Raw genomic sequence first — 17,500 nt, 5'->3', positions numbered from 1 at the left:
ACTCCTTAGCTTTGGGACATATCCACCACATGTGGTAGAAGGTTCCTCTTGACAATTACATTTCCAGCAGTTTGAGGGTTTAAAGCAGCAAGGGAAGGGTTAAGGCAGGATGCCAAAGCCCATCTGCCACATCCGGATCTCCTCTGTTTAAGTGAAACCTCCTGCGGTTATTGGACCAGGCTGGCTGCAACCGTAGGGGCTGTGCCAGCAGGCAGGGGGTTCAGACAAGCCCCTAAGCCACGGTTTGTTGAGCGGTGTCAGTACAATCCATGGTGGTTACTTAAACAGGTCCTGGGGACATATAACCCCTTGGCTTGCTTTGCAATAGGGGACCAAGGCTTTCATCTGATGGGTCTAGTCCTTTTTGTGTCAGGCTGGGCTTTAAGCAGGGGGCTGGACTAGAAGACCTCCAAGGTCCCTTCCAGCTCTACTCTGATTGATTGATTGATTGATTGAATGGGTTCCTTGGTGCTCTCTGAGCTGGGGGGTTTTCTTGCAGATGTTTCATGATCCAACTAGGGAACAACATCAGTGTTGGATGGGAGGAAGGTTTGTGGAATGGAAGAGGAGGAGGATTATGGGTTTCTTGGTGGACTCTGAGCAGGGTTGTTTCCTTGCAGACGTTTCATGACCCAACTAGAGAACAACATCAGTGCTGGAAGGGAGGAGGGTTTGTGGAATGGAAGAGGAGGATTATGGGTTCCTTGGTGCTCTCTGAGCTGGGGTTTTTTTCTTACAAACATTTCATGATCCAACTAGGTAACATCATCAGTGCTAGAAGGGAGTGTGGGGTCTGTGGGGAAGAGGAGGAGGACTCTCGGGTCCTTGGTGCTCTTTGAATTTAATTGTTTTCTTGCAGATGTTTTGCCACCTAACTAGGGAACATGCAGAGCAAAATCCCCTTCCTTCTAGCCCTGATAATGTTCCCTAGTTGGGTCATGAAACGTCTGTTTAAAAAAAAACAACAACTGCAGAAACATAGAAAAGTGATGGGAGGAAAAGACATACTGGTCCATCCAGTCTGCCTTTTGCATTTTTTGTTTTCTTTTTAATCAATTTATTATTATAAATCTATTAAAATTTATTTAAATTTTTGTTAGATGATGGACATGTATTTGTCCCAAGCATGTTTAAACTCAGATGTAGAGGAATTGACCCACTACCTCCACTGGAAGTTGGTTCCAAGCTCCCAATACAGGTGGTCCCCGACTTACGACCACAATTGAGGCCAATGTTTCTGTTGTTAAGTGAAACATTTGATTAAGTGAGTTTTGCCCCATTTTATGACTCTTCTTGCCACGGTTGTTAAGTGAATCACTGCAGATGTAAGTTATTAACCGAGTTGTTCAGTAAATCAGAAGGTTGCAAATGGGGATCCTGTGACCCTCCGAGACTCTGCGACCGTCATAAATACAAGTCAGTTGCCGTGCCTTCATTTTGATCATAGGGATGCTGCAATGCTCTTAACTCATAAATCACTTTTTATTGTCGTTGTAACTTCAGTCACTAAACAAACTGTTGTAAGTCGAGGTCTGTCTGTAGAGCGGGATTAGGACCAAGCTCAGAGACCACCAAGGACCCCCCACGGCTCAACCCACAGCTACAAAAATCCTCTGGCTTCAAATTTGAATTGAGAGGCATTTCGTGAAATTGAAAGAAAAATTGGTGCCGGGGGGGGGAGGGGGGATCCCCACCCCCACCCCTCTTGGTTGCCTCCGAGGGAGTGGGTGGGCTTGCAGTTCAGGGTGCGGTTGGATGATCTGCCCACCTGCCCCTCCCCAAAAGAGGGGAGAAGAGGAGGAGGGGTGGGGGCAAGGAAGGACTGGTGGGGGGGAAAAACTTAACGGAGTTTGTTGTCTTCCGGGAACTTAGTGGCACTAATTTCGATTCTGTGACTTTGCGGTTTTGGCAAAAGGTCTGAGTCATCCTTCTTGACAGCCAGGCTGTTTTGGGGGCTGGTCGCACCTTCCCGGCAGCCATTTTGTCAATGCACAACCCGCCCTCCCACCCCCCCAAAAAACCAGGCAGCCATTTTCTATAATCCCCCAACCCCCACTGGTTCTGAAGCACCCAAAATGATGGGCAGCCCACAAGGACGCTGTGGCTCTTTGGGGGCTTGTGCCAGGCGCTTCCAGACCTCTACCACACCCTGTACCACGTACTGTGGTATAGAGGGGTGGACTAGTAGACCTCCAAGGTCCCTTCCAGCTCTATTCTATTCTATTCTGCTAGGGAACCAAAGGGAGTAGGGGGCGATTATTTATTTATTTTTGGTTTATATCTGTATTATTTTTATTATTTGTACAAATAACTCAAGGCAGCCAGCACATCCAACACAGTTTCCTCCCCCTATTTTGCAAGCGACAACAACCCTGTGAGGTTGGTTGGGCTGAGAGGGAGTGATTGACCCAAAGTCACCCAGCTGGCTTTCATGGCTGAGGCGGGTCTAGAACTCCCAGTCTCCTGGGGATTGGCCCAAAGTCACCCAGCCGGTTTTCATGCCTAAAACAAAACTAGAACTCCCAGTCTCCTAGGGATTGGCCCAAAGTCACCAAGCTGGCTTTATAGCTGAGGCGGGTCTAGAACTCCCAGTCTCCTAGGGATTGGCCAAGACTGGAGACCCCAGGCCAACAGTGAAGGTACCAAGGCTAGAAAGCGGGAGCCATGAGTTCAAGTCTTATCCTAGCCTTCTGGGTGACTTTGCGTCAAATCATCAACAGGCTGCGAGTTCTAGTCCTGCCTTAGGCAGGAAAATTGGCAGAAGGACTTTGGGCCCATGGAATCTCTCTCTCTCTCTCTCTCTCTCTCTCTCTCTCATGTTTATTCCTTTGTTATTAAATTTATATGCTGCTTGTTTTAAGCTGGGAAGGAGGAAAGGAAGCGTGGAACTTTTCCTGTTGAAATGACAGTCTTCCTTCTTTCCCCCCAGCAATTTTCTACCCTCGTGGAGGTGCTTTTCCAATTCCTGCGAGACCCCAAAGAGGTAATCCACTTTTGGGAAGGGGAAGGGGAAGGGGGGGCAAGGAATCAAAAAGGGAGGGCTCACCCCCTCCCCAGATGAAGCCTGGCTGGGTTTTTTCCCAGTGCGAGTGAAGGCGGTATATAGGCGACATGGAAAATATTTCTTCTATATAACAAAGTTTTCAATGATAGCTTTATAGGTAGTCCTCAACTTACAACCATAACTGGAAGTAGAATTTCAGTTGTGTATTTGTGTGTGTGTTTGTGCGTGTGCACATGTGCGCGCGCGCACACACACACATATTATATACACATATATGCGGGTAGTCTTCAAGTAAGAGACCACAATTGAGCCCAACATTTATATTATGCGTCGGAGGCAGAGAGGGGGCCAGGGCCATGTGGGAGTTATGTGCTGCCTCCGGAGCCTCCAGAGTCGGACATCAACGAGGCAGAGGAACCGGCTCCACCTATTCCCAGTGCGCGCATGCGCAGAGCTGCCAGAAGGCAAGAACAGTTAAGATAGAAGGGACGACTCGGGAGTAAGGCTTGGAGGTGATTGGCCCCTCCCATAGGACATAAAGGAGGAGCAAAGACACTTGAGCCTTTGCAGGAAGCAACTTGGTTCATGCTGGTCAGTTTACCTTCTGAAGCTCCGTTTTGACTCTGTGCTCCGTGTGGCCTTGCAAAGCTAACTGCCAATTAGGTCTTTGGCAGCGTTTCAAGGGAGATAAAGTTGGATGCTTATCAGCCTTATCCCGAAAGACTTTGGCAGACTTCTGTAGGACTCTTTACAACTATTTGGGACTCCTTATGGGCTGTGAAGGAACATAATTCACAGCCTTTGAAATAAAAAGAGGCTTTTTGGGACTAAGCGTTTGCTTTTTACTGTCTCAGGAAGCCTCGGTCAGAACAGGATGCTACAACGGTCGTAAGGGTGAAGAAGGGTCATAAGTCACTTTTTTCAGTGCCATTGCAACTTCAAATGGTCACTAAATGAACTCTTGTAAGTTGAGGACTACCTGTATACAGTTGCAAAAGATGATTATGACACACACACACACTGTGATCCCTTTTTGTGACCATCTGACAAGCATAGTCAATGGGGAAGCCAGATTCACTTAACAACCATATTACTAAAGTAAAAACTGCAGTGATTCACTTAGCAACTGTGCCAAGAAAGCCCATAAAATGGGGCAGAAGACCCTTAACAAGCGTCTCGCTTAGCAATGGAAATTTGGGGCCCAGTTGCGGCCATAAGCCGAGGCCTGCCTGTATTTTTAAGTTCTGCTCACCTTTTTTCCTCCCTCCTCCTTCTCCAAATTTCCTGGAGGGGAGGGAGATTTAGAAAGAGCTTTCCAAGCGATCCCCTTGGAAAGCCCATCGACAGCTCCGAGGCTTCCTCGGGGGGGAGACGCCCATGGGGTGGTGCTGAGCAGGGAAGTTCCTGCCTCCGAGACTCAAAAGGTGTCAGAATATTCATGAACTGGAAAAGGGCATCGTAACAAGGTCAGCCAATGAATAGGCGTAGCAACCGATCAGCCAGTTAATGAATCCTGCTGAATCAGTCACCTGGGTGTGCTTTCTGGATTTGGTTGCTGCAACAAACTCTGACACAAGGCAAGTCGGAAACGCGCTTTGCTCTTGTGCCTGGCAGGTGGAGAGCTTCTTGGCTCACCTCTCCGACTTTGCAGCGGGGAACAAAATCAGCCTCGGCCCGTTGAAGAGTATCGTCAAAAGCCTCTTGTTGGTGCCCAGTGGTGAGTGTGGGGCAGATCCCTTCCAGGTCTGTGGTAGGTCTCTGGGGTGGGGCGGAGAACCCCTCTAGGAGCCAGTTTGGTCTTGGGGCGAAGGCACCAGGCTAGAAATCCAGAGACAGGGAGTTCTAGTTCCTCCTTGGGCATGAAAGCTGGTGAGGTGACTTTGGACCAATCTCCAGGAGACGGTGAGTTCTAGTCCTGCCTTAGGCACAAACGCTGGCTGGGTGACAGGGGGAGATAGTGAGCTCTAGTTCCATTTTAGATATGAAAGCCAGCTGGGTGACTTTGGGCCAATCCCCAGGAGATCCCTGTCTCTCTCCTTCTCTCTCTCCCTCCCTCCCTCCCTCCATCCATCCATCCATCCATCCATCCATCCATCCATCCATCCATCCATCCATCCATCTATCTATCTATCTATCTATCTATCTATCTGTTCATCCATTTATCCATCTATCTATTATCTATCTACCATCTATATCTTTATCTGTGTATCTATTTGTCTGTCTGTCTGTCTGTCTATCTATCTATCTATCATCTACCTATCATCTGTATCTTTATTTATCTCTCCATCCATCTATCCGTTTGTCTCTCTATATCTCTGTCTCTCTGTTTCTATCTATCTATCTATCTATCTATCTATCTATCTATCATCTATCTATCTATCTATCTATCTATCTATCTATCTATCTATCTATCTATCTATCTATCTGTGTGTATCTGTCTATTTAATTGTCCATCCATCCATCTATCCATTTATCTATTATCTATTATATATCTACCATCTATATCTTTATCTATGTATCTGTCCATGTGTGTGTGTGTGTCTGTCTGTCTGTCTGTCTATCTATCATCTATATCTTTATCTATGTATCTGTCTATTTATCTGTCCATCCATCTATCCATCTGCCTGTCTATCTGTCTATTTATCTGTCTGTCTGTCTGTCTCCTATCTAATCTATCTATCTATCTATCTATCTATCTATCTATCTATCTATCTATCTATCTATCTATCTATCATCTACCTATCATCTATATCTTTATTTATCTATCTATTTATCTCTCCATCCATCTTTCCATCTCTATCTACCTACCTACCTACCTACCTACCTACCTACCTTCTACACTGCCCATCAGCTCTTAACCAACTGGGCAGTTTAAAAAGCACATTATAAAGCAATATAAAATGGTAATAAAAACACAGTTATGAATAGAGTTTACAAAAAATGGTTTTGACAAGGCAAAATCAAAAATCAAAGATAAAGGGTTTAAAAAGCTAAAATTGAAAGTATATGAAGTCAGGATGGTTTTTCTAAGTCACAGGGCACAACTCGTGTGTATTCAGAAGATGTCATAAGAAATTCTGGTTATAATGGAATTTCTTGCCCTCCAGTACAATTTACCAGGCATATATGTAAGAAGAAGCAAACAGACTTGGGGCTAAGAAAAAGAAAGATGATAGGAGGCAAAGAAATAACTCCAGATAAGAATACCGATAGAAGAGAACATGGGTAGCACAGAGTTGAACTGTTCATTTTATTTATTTATTATTCGTATTTATAGACCGCCCCCTCTCCCGAAAGGGACTCGGGGCGGTGTACAGTCACTAAAATGCGTTATAAAATACATACATAAAACAGTTAAATAATTAAATACGTAGGTGGAGGAGGTTGTTCCTTGGTGCTCTCTGAATTGTTTTCTTGCAGACGTTTCATGACCACACTAGGGAATATCATCAGTGTTAGAAGGAGGGTTTGCTCTGTTTATATGCAAATGGCTTTTGCTGTCAATGTTGATGGAAATGTTGTTTTCCTCTTGGTGGTTCCTTGATTAGCCTATGGTTTATTGTTAGCTTGTTTCTCTGAGTTGATAGTTCCTTATTGAGGTATTGTTAATTACTGTAAACCAGTGTTTCTCAATCTTGGCAACTTGAAGATGTTTGGACTTCAACTCCCAGAATTCCCCAGCCAGCGAATGCTGGCTGGGGAATTCTGGGAGTTGAAGTCCAGACATCTTCAAGTTGCCAAGATTGAGAAACACTGCTGTAAACTAAAGTAACATAACAAATAAATAAATAAAACAATTAATAAAATGAAATAAAAAATAAAGCAAAGTAAAATAAGCCAGGTTTGGAATGGATTGTAATAAGCATCCTGATTGGCTCGAATTTAGTTTTGTTTTAATTGATTTAGTTTTATAGTTTTAATATGATTTCATGTCTTTTCATCCTTAATTGGAACTTACTCAGAATTGTTTGAAAGATAGACAGTTCTATAAACGTTTGAAATAAAATAAAATTAAAAGAGATGTAATAAAATGTAAAAATAGCAATGAAACAAAGTATAGTGTGCAATGAAATGATAATAAAAGAAGTAAAGAAATGGGTATAAAATATAAAATAAATCTGTTCTTTGAAAGATGGGTAGCTACAGTATATAAACGTCTTAAATAAAAAATAGAAATCAAATAATATCAAATAAAATCAAATAAAAATAAAATAGAAATAAAGTAATGAAATAAAACAAAATAGAAAGAAAGTAAAATAAACTTCAATAATAAAAAAATAGAAAGAAAATAAAATATATTTGAAATGATAAAACAAAAAATAGAAACAAAGCAAAATAAACTTCAAATAAAAAACAAAAAAATAGAAAGAAAATAAAATTTCAAAAAGCTTCAAATTTGGGGTGAATTGCAAGCACCCCAGTGGCCCAAAATTAGCTTTGGCTTCTCTTTCTCCCATAAAAATTAGCTCTGTGGTCCCGGAGGTGAGTCCTTGCCTTATCTTTCCCTTGGGTGTTTGGCAACTGGGCTCCCTTGTTTACACCATGTTTATTCCAGGTGCCTTAAAGCGGAGCCTGTCTGCGGAACAAGTCCGAGCAGATCTTATCACCCTGGGTAGGTCCCTCTGCTCGGCCCCATTTCATTCTCTTGGGGGGGGGGGGAGGCACTGGCTTCACTCCTCCGGTTTGACCATCTCCGATTTCTCCTGCAGGGCTGAGTGAGGAAAAGGCCAGGTATTTTGAAGAACAGGTAAGCGCTTTTCCTCCATGGGTCTGGAGCGACTTTGGCATTTTAAACCACCATCCCCAAAATTTCAGTCTCTTTTCCAAACCTGCAACGTTAATTTTTCCCTATTTTCTCACTACAAGGAGTATCTGTAAATGTTGCTTGTCCCTGGGAAATTCTTAGGTAGCTTTCTAAGGCCATGTTTCTCAACTTTGACAACTTTTAAGAAGCATAGACTTCAACTGCTCCACTCCTTTTAAAGCATGCTGTCTGGAGAATGCTGGGAATTGAAGTCCATCCAACTTAAAGCATGCTTTCTAGGGAATTCTAGGAGTTGAAGTCCCCCCCCCTCTCTTAAAGCATGCCAGCTGTAGAATTCTGGGAGTTGGAGTCCACCCATCTTAAAGCATGTCAGCTGGAGAATTCTGGGAGTTGAAATCTACCCCTTTTAAAGCATGCTGACTGAGGAATTCTGGAGTGGAAGCCCATCCATCTTCAAGCCTGATGGGTGGGGGATTCTGGGAGTTGAGGTCCACCCATCTTAAAGCATGCTGGCTGGAGAATGCTGGAAATTGAAGTTCAACCATCTTAAAAATATACTGGCTGGAGAATTTTGGGAATCGAAGTCCATCCAACTTAAAACATGCTTTCTAGGAAATTCTGGGACTGGACGTCCACCCTTCTTAAAAGTTGCTGCAGTTGAGAAACATTATTCTAAGGCTAAAAATCCCACAAGTCTGTGGGGTCATTGTGTGAACGATAGTTATGGCTATTTTGCAACTTAATTTTTGGTTTGATTCAATCAAACCAATTGACTTAATTCTTCAAACTGTAGCTAAGTGCTGTAAACCATCTCAATGCATTATGGGAACACAGTTTACAGTGGAAAGTCACCACAATGTAGAAAAGATGTGGAGACTCTTAGAAGGAGTGCAGAGAAGAGCAACAAAGAGGATTAGGGGACTGGAGGCTAAAACATGAAGAACGGTTGCAGGAACTGGGCAGGTCTAGTTTAATGAAAAGAAGGACTAGGGGAGACATGATAGCAGTCTTCCAATAACTCAGGGGTTGCCACAAAGAAGAGGGAGTCAAGCTATTCTCCAAAGCACCTGAGGGTAGAACAAGAAGCAATGGGTGGAAACTAATCAAGGCGAGAAGCAACTTAGAACTGAGGAGAAACTTCCTGACAGTGAGAACAATTAATCAGTGGAACAGAAGTTGCCTCCAGAGGTTGTGAATGCCCCAACATTGGAAGCTTTTAAGAAAAGATTGAACAGCTGTTTGTCTGAAATAGTATAGGGTTTCCTGCTTGGGCAGGGGGCTGGACTAGAAGACCTCCAAGGTCCCTTCCAACTTTTTATTATTCTGTTCTGCGCCACAACTGTGCCTGCAATTGCAACGACACCATAATGGTTAATAAATTCAAATAAAACAAAAATGCCAAATTAGGTCCAGCTATTACTCAGCTGCGGGGAAATTCCCTTGCAGTCTTCAGGCCCCAAGAAGAGGGACCCTGTAGTAAAACCATCCCTTATTCCACTCTTGTCTTTTTGCCTCCGTCCCAGTGGGAGAAAAATTCTCCTGCCCTCTCGCGCCTGGCCGTGGGGCAGACGCTGATGGTGAACCAGCTAATAGACATGGAGTGGAAATTTGGAGGTGAGTTCTGGGCTGGGGGGCAGCAAGGTTGCCTTTGAAAACTCCTTCGTAAAAAACTTTGTGATGCTGGTTTTCTCTCTCCAATAGTGACGGCCGGAAGCAGTGAGATGGAGAAAGTAGGAAGCATTTTCCTGCAGGTAAGATGGATTTGGGGGAGGAACAGGTGCAAACAGGTGAGGGGAGAAGTCAAAAACTGGCACAGGCCTCAGGGGAGGGGCCTGAGGAGAAGACATGCAGGTAGTCCTCGAGTTACAACAGTTAGTTTAGTGGATTGACAAAACAGAGTTGGAAGGGACCTTAGAGGTCTTCTAGTCTAACCCCTGCTCCAGCAGGAGACCTTAGACCATTTCAGAGAAGTAGCTGTCGAGTCTCTTCTTAAAAACCTCCAATGATGAAGAACCCACAACTTCTGGAGGTTGGTTCCACTGGTTAATTGTCCTCACTGTCAGGAAGTTTTTCCTTAACTAAGTTGCTTCTCTCCTTGATTAGTTTCCACCCATTGCTTCTTGTCCTGCCCGCAGGTGCTTTGGAGAATAGCTTGACCCCCTCCTCTCTGTGGCAGCCCCTCAAATATTGGAACACTGCTATCATGTCTCCCCTAGTCCTTCTTTCTCTTAAGCTAAACATACCCAGTTCCTGCAACCGTTCTTCGTATGTTTTAGCCTCCAGTCCCCTAATCCTCTTTCTTGCTCTTCTCTGCACTCTTTCCAGAGTCTCCACATCTTTTCTACATCGTGGGGACCAAAACTGGATGCAAATATTCCAAGTGTGGCCTTCCCAAGGCATTATAAAGTGGTATTAACACTTCACGTGATCTTGATTCCATCCCTCTATTTACGCAGCCTAGAACTGTGTTGGCTTTTTTGGCAGCTGCTGCATACTGCTGGCTCATATTTAAATGGTTGTCCACTAGGACGCCAAGATCCCTCTCACAGTTACTACTACTGAGTAAGGTATCACCTATACTGTACCTGTGCATTCCGTTTTTCTTGCCTAAATGTAGAACCTGACTCTTTTCACCACAGAACTTGTTTGATAGCGTCCAATGGTCAAGGAAAAAAGGAACGTATGGCCATTTTTCACATTTACATATGACCGTTGTAGCATTCCCATGGTCACGCCATCAAAGTTTAGACGCTTGGCAACTGACTCGTATTTATGACGGGGTAGTTGGATCCAGGAGTCGTGTGATTTCCCCTTTATATACAGGTAGTTCTCAACTTACAATTATTTTTTATCGTGGTTGTTCAAAGTTACAGCGGACCTAAAAAAAGTAGCCGATGTCCTTTTTTCACACTTACGACCGTTGTAGTGGTCCTGTGGTCACGTGATTAAAATTCAAAGGCTTGGCAACCGGCGTGGACTTATGACGGTTACAGCGTCAGGTGATTCAGCTTTTGCGAGTTTCCGACAAGCCAAGAGATTCACATAACGACGGTGGCAAGAAGCGCTGTAAAATGGTGCAAAAGTGACTTAGCCGCCTCCTCACTTAGCAACAGAAATTTGTGGGCTCAGATTGTGGTCGTAAGTCGAGGGCTATCTATAAGCTCTTTTCTTTCCACATTTTCCCCAAAATGCACAATTATTCAAACTTGCCTTCCCCTATATTTTGGCAAATGCAGAATAAATCTCTGACCTAGAGGAAAGAAGGACCAGGGGAGACATGATAGGAGACTTCCAATATCTCAGGGGTTGCCACAAAGAAGAGGGAGTCAAGCTATTCTCCAAAGCACCTGAGGGTAGAACAAGAAGCAATGGATGGAAACTAATCAAGGAGAGAAGCAACTTAGAACTGAGGAGAAACTTCCTGACAGTGAGAACAATGAGCCAGTGGAACTGCTTGCCACCAGAGGTTGTGAGTTCTTCATCACTGGAGGTTTTTAAGAAGGGATTGGGCAGCCATTTATCTGAAGTGGCAGAGGGTCTTCTGCTAGAGCAGAGGGCCGGACTAGAAGACCACCAAGGTCCCTTCCAGCTCTGTTCTGATTCTGTAATCTGAGAATCTGGAATGTCAACTGTTGTATCTTCCAAGTGTTCCCTGGTGACCGATTCCAGGGGTTGCCTTTTGGTTTCCAACATCTGTTCTGACCCAGGCTTCCTTAGGAAGCATGAATCAGAGTCTTGGTCCCTGCAAAACCCCTTTCGTTTACACGACTGTGAATTCCTTTCACTCACAGTCAGCCAGGCTGAGCAAACAATCTTTCCGAGGAATGTTTATCAACACGAATCTTGTCTTGTCTGGAGAGCTGCCAGGTAACAAGTGTCCAAAGGCAGGGCAAGGCAACACTTGGCACAGAGTCTCTTAAAGTCACAAACAGAACTTTCCACTCTTGAAACGACCGAAGGAACGAATTGTTTCCTGCAAAAGCCCCCTCCCCATTCGCCCCTCTTTTGTTCCCTATGGGAGGGGCCAATCAGCTCCACAGTGTGGCTTTACTCCTAAGTCGACCCTGCTTTCTCAGTTGTTCTTGCCTTCAGGCAGCTCTGCGCATGTGCACACTGGGAACAGGCTCCAGCTGTTCCTCTGCCTCACTGCTGCCTAGCTCCTTCTCTGCCTCCGACGCAGAGCCCTCGCCTGAGGTTTCCTCAGCCCCCAGGACTGGCCCGTGTTCCTCCCCAACCTCCTCACTGTCCCACTCAGCTGTCAGCTCCACTGGCCGCCAGTGGGCCACAGCAACATCTGCCTCCTTTCCTGTAACTCTCCCAACTTTTCACAACTTTTTATCTCCTTGTAGCTGAAGCTGGTGGTCAAGAAAGGCAGCCGGCTGGAGCCAGTATACCTAGGTGAGTAAGCCAACATTGTCCGTGGGGAAACTCTGCAAGTGAAGGGAAGGAGGCCTTGGAGGAGAGCCAAGCCAGCTGCAGAAAATACAGATGTTTCTTGAATTGCAACTATTCATTCAATGACCCTTCGTACTTACAAAAGAACTGGAAAAAAGTGACTTATGAACGTTGCGTCATCCCCGTGGTCACATGATCGAAATTCAGAGGCTTGGCAACTGGCATGGACTTATGACGGTTGCAGTGTCCCGGGGTTTCGTCATCAACACCATTTGTCAACTTCTCAGCTTCTCACCTTTCCGACATGCAAAAAGGTTCAATGGGGAAGCTCGATTCGCTTAATGGCCGTGGGATTCACCTAACAGCGGTATGGATTCATGTAACGACCGCGTCGAAGAATGTCGTAAAATGGGGCGTGATTTTTCTGAACTACGGTCTTGCTTAGCAGCCAGAATGTTGGGCGCAGTTGTGGTCGTACTGGGTTACGAGAGCTGTGTTTGTTGACAGCTGTGGTGGAAAGTCGTGTTTTAACTCTTAATGTTGAATGCTTTTAATACTTTTCAAGTTCTTATTGTTGTGGTTTCATTTTATTTGTTTGTTTATTTGTATCCCACCTTCGTTACTGTTTTTTAATATATAACTCAAGTGGCAGACATGCTTTGGGCGGGAAAGCTGGCTGGGCGACCTTGGATCACTTCTAGTTCTGCCTTAGGCTGCAAACGCCAGCTGGGTGACTTTGGGCCGATCACCGGGAGACGGAGAGTTCTAGTCCTGCCTTAGGCATGAAGGCCTCCTGGGGGAATGAGTCCCTCTCTCTCAGCTTAGTCCACCTCATAGGGTTGTTGTGATGGGGAAAGGAGGAAAGAACATTAGGTATGTTTGCTGCCTTGAGTTAAAAGAAAAGAAAAAAGAAAACGGGATTAAAAAATCTAATTACAAAAAAAACCCCTGGAAATTACAATAGAGAAGGGTAGGATAGAATAGGATAGAATAGTATAGAATAGAAAAATAGAATAGAAAAATAGAATAGGAATAGAATGGAATAGGAACAGAGTAGAGTAGAATAGAATAGAGAGTAGAGTAGAACAGAGAGGAGAAGAGAAGAGAAAATAGAATAGAATAGAATAGAATAGAAAAGAGAATAGGATAGAAAAGAGAATAGAATAGAAAGAAGAATACGATAGGATAGAAAAGAGAATAGAAGAGAAGAGAAAATAGAATAGAACAGAGCAGAACAGAACAAAACAGAACAGAGCTGGAAGGGACTTTGGAGGTCTTCTAGTCCAACCCCCTGCTTAAGCAGGAGACCCTAGACCATTTCAGACAAACCTTACTAGCTAATCCTGACTGTTGCACTCCTTCTCCTTCCAGAATTGACCCTGCCCCAGTTTTACAGCTTCCTTCACGAGATGGAAAGGATTAAGACCAGCCTGGAGAGCCTCAGCTGATTTTCCTGCCCACCAGGCTCTGCAGGACAACTGGACCTCAGGACCAAGACCTCTCCCCCCCCTTCCGCGTTTCTTCCTTCTCCTGAGGGGGGGGGGATAATGCAGTCCATCCTGGACTCAGGGGGCAAAATACAGTTTTGGGGTGAAAATGTCCAGCTTTCTATCAAAGGACAAGAGGGAAATTGGTGGTGGAAGCCAAACTGAAATGGAAAATAAAAGTTTCTCTTTTCAAACAAGGAAGTGGGAGCCCCTCGCTTGGCCCCCACCACGGTGCCGGCATGAAGGAAAACACCAATAAAGGAAAATGTGTATAGTGCAGGGTTGAAACGAGGGAGGCCTTTGGTGCTCTCAGCTTGATTTTTTTTCTTGCAGACGTTTCTTGTCCCAACAAGGTAACTTCATCAGTGCTAGAAGGGAGTGAGGTCTGCGGGGGGGGGGGGGGAGAAGAAGGAGGAGAAGATGACTGTAAGGTCTTTGGTGCTCTCTGAGCTTGATTATCTTTTTGTAAAACATTTCATGACCCAACTAGGTAACATCATCAGTGCTAGAGGGAGTGGGGTTTGTGGAGAGGAGGGGGAGGAAAAGGTGGAGAAGGACTGTGGGAGCCCTTGTTGCCCTCTGAGCTGTTTCATTACCCAAAATAGCTGATACCATCACTGGTCTGATGATGTTACCTAGTTGGGTCATGAAATATCTGCAAGAAATCAAGCAAGCTCAGAGGGCACCTTAAGAAGTAATCTGAGGCTGCAGCAGATCTCAAGAGCGTCTTCTGTCGCTGGCAATCCTTCAAGAAGTCCCTAAGCCAGAATGGGACAACAGTTGCCCATTGTCATCAGTGCTGTCAAAATTCCGTGAGATCTCTGAGTGGTCTCTCATTCTTAGGCCCAAGTTCGAAAGACCATGTAGTGAGTTCCTCTTGAGTCTAGTTCTTTATTTGCTGGCATCCAATAGACAGAATTTTAAACCTAGACACAGTGGTAGGCATGGAAGGGACCTTAGAGGTCTTCTAGTCCAACCTATTGCCTATGGCAGGAGTTCTTATACTTATCCAGGATAAATGCTGGTCCATTTATCCTGGATAGTATTGCCGTCTTCTCCTCCCCCATGGATCTGGCTAACCCTCTTTTTAAACTTATCAGTTTCTTGTGTATTTTCCTACCAGGTTTGCCTGGAGCAGAATTCAGCAATTTATTCATTCTTAGCCATGAAAACCAGCTCCTGAAGCTAATCACCAGGAGACCGGGAGTTCTAGTTCCGTCTTAGGCATGAAAGCCAACTGGGTGACTCTGGGCCAATCGCTAGGAGACAGAGAGTTGTAGTCCTGCCTTAGGCATGAAAGCCAACTGGGTGACTCTGGGCCAATCGCTAGGAGACTGTGAGTTCTAGTCCTGCCTTTGCCATGAAAGCTGCAATTGAAGCCCTACCTGTATCACACACGTGTTTCCCCTCTACACACAGGCTTCCTGTGGTTGCAAAGGCCCCTCAGACATGACTAAAGTTCCCAAAACATTATTGGTCGAGTTTTAGAGAGGAGAAGAGTGTCATCACCTCCACGTGTGATACTTGCCCAACACAGGTCTCTTGGTGACCCATTTTCCAAGTTTAGCCCGGGCATCATAAACTCATGTAAGAGGGCTGATTCACACAGCATGCTGTGACCCAGGAAAGCACACCAAGGCACAGGAATATAGAAATCCAGCTACATGGACATGTATGTGTGTTTGCATGTATGTATTTATTTATTGGATTTATATGCCACTCATCTCATGCTGAGGCGACTCTGGGCAGCTTACAAATATTTTAACTCAGGTTTTAATAATATTTTCTTATTGGTTCATTTAAATTTTTAAACTATTTTTATTAGTTTTTATAATGTGTAAGCCACCCAAATCACCTTGGGTGGCATAGAAATTTAATGATAGATAGATAGATAGATGATAGATAGATAGATGATAGATGATAGATAGATAGATAGATAGATAGATAGATAGATGATAGATAGATAGATAGATAGATAGATAGATAGATAGATGATAGATAGATAGATAGATAGATAGATAGATAGATAGATAGATGATAGATAGATAGATAGATAGATAGATAGATGATAGATAGATAGATGATAGATAGATAGATAGATAGATAGATAGATAGATAGATGATAGATAGATAGATGATAGATAGATAGATAGATAGATAGATAGATAGATAGATGATAGATAGATAGATGATAGATGATAGATAGATAGATAGATAGATAGATAGATAGATAGATGATAGATAGATAGATAGATAGATAGATAGATAGATGATAGATGATAGATAGATAGATAGATAGATAGATAGATAGATAGATGATAGATAGATAGATAGATAGATAGATAGATAGATAGATAGATAGATAGATAGATATTATTAGATAATAGATTAGACCAGGGGTGTCCAAACTTGGGAACTTTAAGACTTGTGGACTTCAACTCCCAGAATTCCCTAGCCAGCTGGCTGGGGAATTCTGGGAGTTGAAGTCCACAAGTCTTAAAGTTCCCAAGTTTGGACACCCCTGGATTAGACGGACGGACAGACAGACAGAAAGACCGATAGATACCGGTAGATACATATACCTCTCTCTATATATTGGATAGATAGAGAAATAGAGAGATAACGGTAGATATATAGAGAGAGAGGGAGAAAGATATTAATAGATAATAGATAATACATTAGACAGACAGACAGAGGGAGAAAGAAAGATGATAGATATTAATAGATAATACATTAGACAGACGGGCAGACAGAAAGACAGATATGATAGATATTAATAGATAATAGATTAGATGGACGGACGGACAGACTGACTGACAGACTGACAAGATAGTTGAGAGAATAGATTGAGAAAGATAATAGGGAATAGAGAGAAAGGTAATAGGGAGGGAGAAAGAGAAAAGAAATAGATAGAGAGAGAATACATGAGAGAATAGACTGAGAAAGATGAGTGAGAATAGAGATGATAATGCCGGGAAAGAGAAAAAGTAGATGAGAGAGAATAGATTGAGAGAACAGAGAGAGATAAGAGGGAAGGAGGGAGAAAAAATGAATAGAACAGATTATATCTTGGGACTTCCGGTTTGTTCCCGGTGCCGATGGCAGGCTTTTTTTTAGCCTGTCAGATCAAGAGACAGTTAGAGGTGTTTTTTTACGATCTTTAACACCTCGGACACTCGTAAGTTCTTGGAATTTATGAGGGAGAGATTCAGCTGCTGGGTTGAGCCCTTGTGTACCCTCCGGAGTCCGGAGTCTGACAAGGTTTGCCCCCCTTCGCAGTTGTTGTATTCTCCTGCCTTTTTGATAACCTCTGCTAAAAAAGCAGAACCAGTCGCCGGGAGCAGCCTTAACATCTTAACATCCCAAGAAGGAAGCAAGACTTTTGCAAGTATTTTAAGTTTTAATTGGGGGAAGAAAAAAAAAAAAAAAGAAATCTCTTTAAAAAGAACACTACTGCTGAGTTCGAGAGGCGTGGGCTTAGAACAAAGGATTCAAAATGGCGTTGATTTATAGCTGAAAACCTACAGAAAACGAAAGCTAATTACCTGCTGATAGCCGGGGCAATAAAGGCGGAACGGCTGAAACAACCCTAACTATTAACAATCTTTAAGCCAGTTTACATAACCTGAACTACTTAAATGTCAAAGTTTTAATTTCGAGCAACTTAGAAAGAAACATTTGCAAGTATTAATTTACAGCTGAATACCTAAGGAAAACGAAAGTTAATTGAATGGTGACAGCTAGAGGCGGCTGTAAGAATTATTAATTATGGCAACGGAAAAAAAAGCTTCACCAGGTGCCACAATAAATTATCAGGATTTCAAGGACTTTATAAGGGAAGAAAATGCT

At 43.7% G+C, this 17,500-nt stretch overlaps 1 protein-coding gene and 1 long non-coding RNA gene across 2 annotated transcripts in view; both read left to right on the top strand.

The window, feature by feature from the left end:
- COMMD7 (COMM domain containing 7) overlaps window positions 1-13,928 on the top strand; it is a 15,107-nt gene extending 1,179 nt beyond the window's left edge. The window contains exons 2-9 of the mRNA XM_081948137.1: window positions 2,930-2,983; window positions 4,619-4,721; window positions 7,560-7,616; window positions 7,714-7,751; window positions 9,293-9,383; window positions 9,471-9,520; window positions 12,119-12,167; window positions 13,536-13,928. Of these exons, the coding sequence (XP_081804263.1) occupies window positions 2,930-2,983; window positions 4,619-4,721; window positions 7,560-7,616; window positions 7,714-7,751; window positions 9,293-9,383; window positions 9,471-9,520; window positions 12,119-12,167; window positions 13,536-13,612 (519 nt within the window). The 3' untranslated portion in view covers window positions 13,613-13,928. The remainder of the gene's footprint in view (window positions 1-2,929; window positions 2,984-4,618; window positions 4,722-7,559; window positions 7,617-7,713; window positions 7,752-9,292; window positions 9,384-9,470; window positions 9,521-12,118; window positions 12,168-13,535) is intronic.
- Window positions 5,778-7,553, top strand: LOC309389585. Its single transcript, XR_014174966.1, has 3 exons — window positions 5,778-6,239; window positions 6,379-6,608; window positions 6,753-7,553. It is a non-coding gene; the product is annotated as an uncharacterized lncRNA (long non-coding RNA).
- Window positions 13,929-17,500: the final 3,572 nt, after the last annotated feature.

Source organism: Natrix helvetica (assembly GCF_964273705.1).
Source record: "Natrix helvetica genome assembly, chromosome: 3".
NCBI lineage: Eukaryota > Metazoa > Chordata > Lepidosauria > Squamata > Natricidae > Natrix > Natrix helvetica.
Note: the sequence above shows the minus strand (reverse complement) of the source record. Positions and strands in the feature narration are given on the sequence as shown.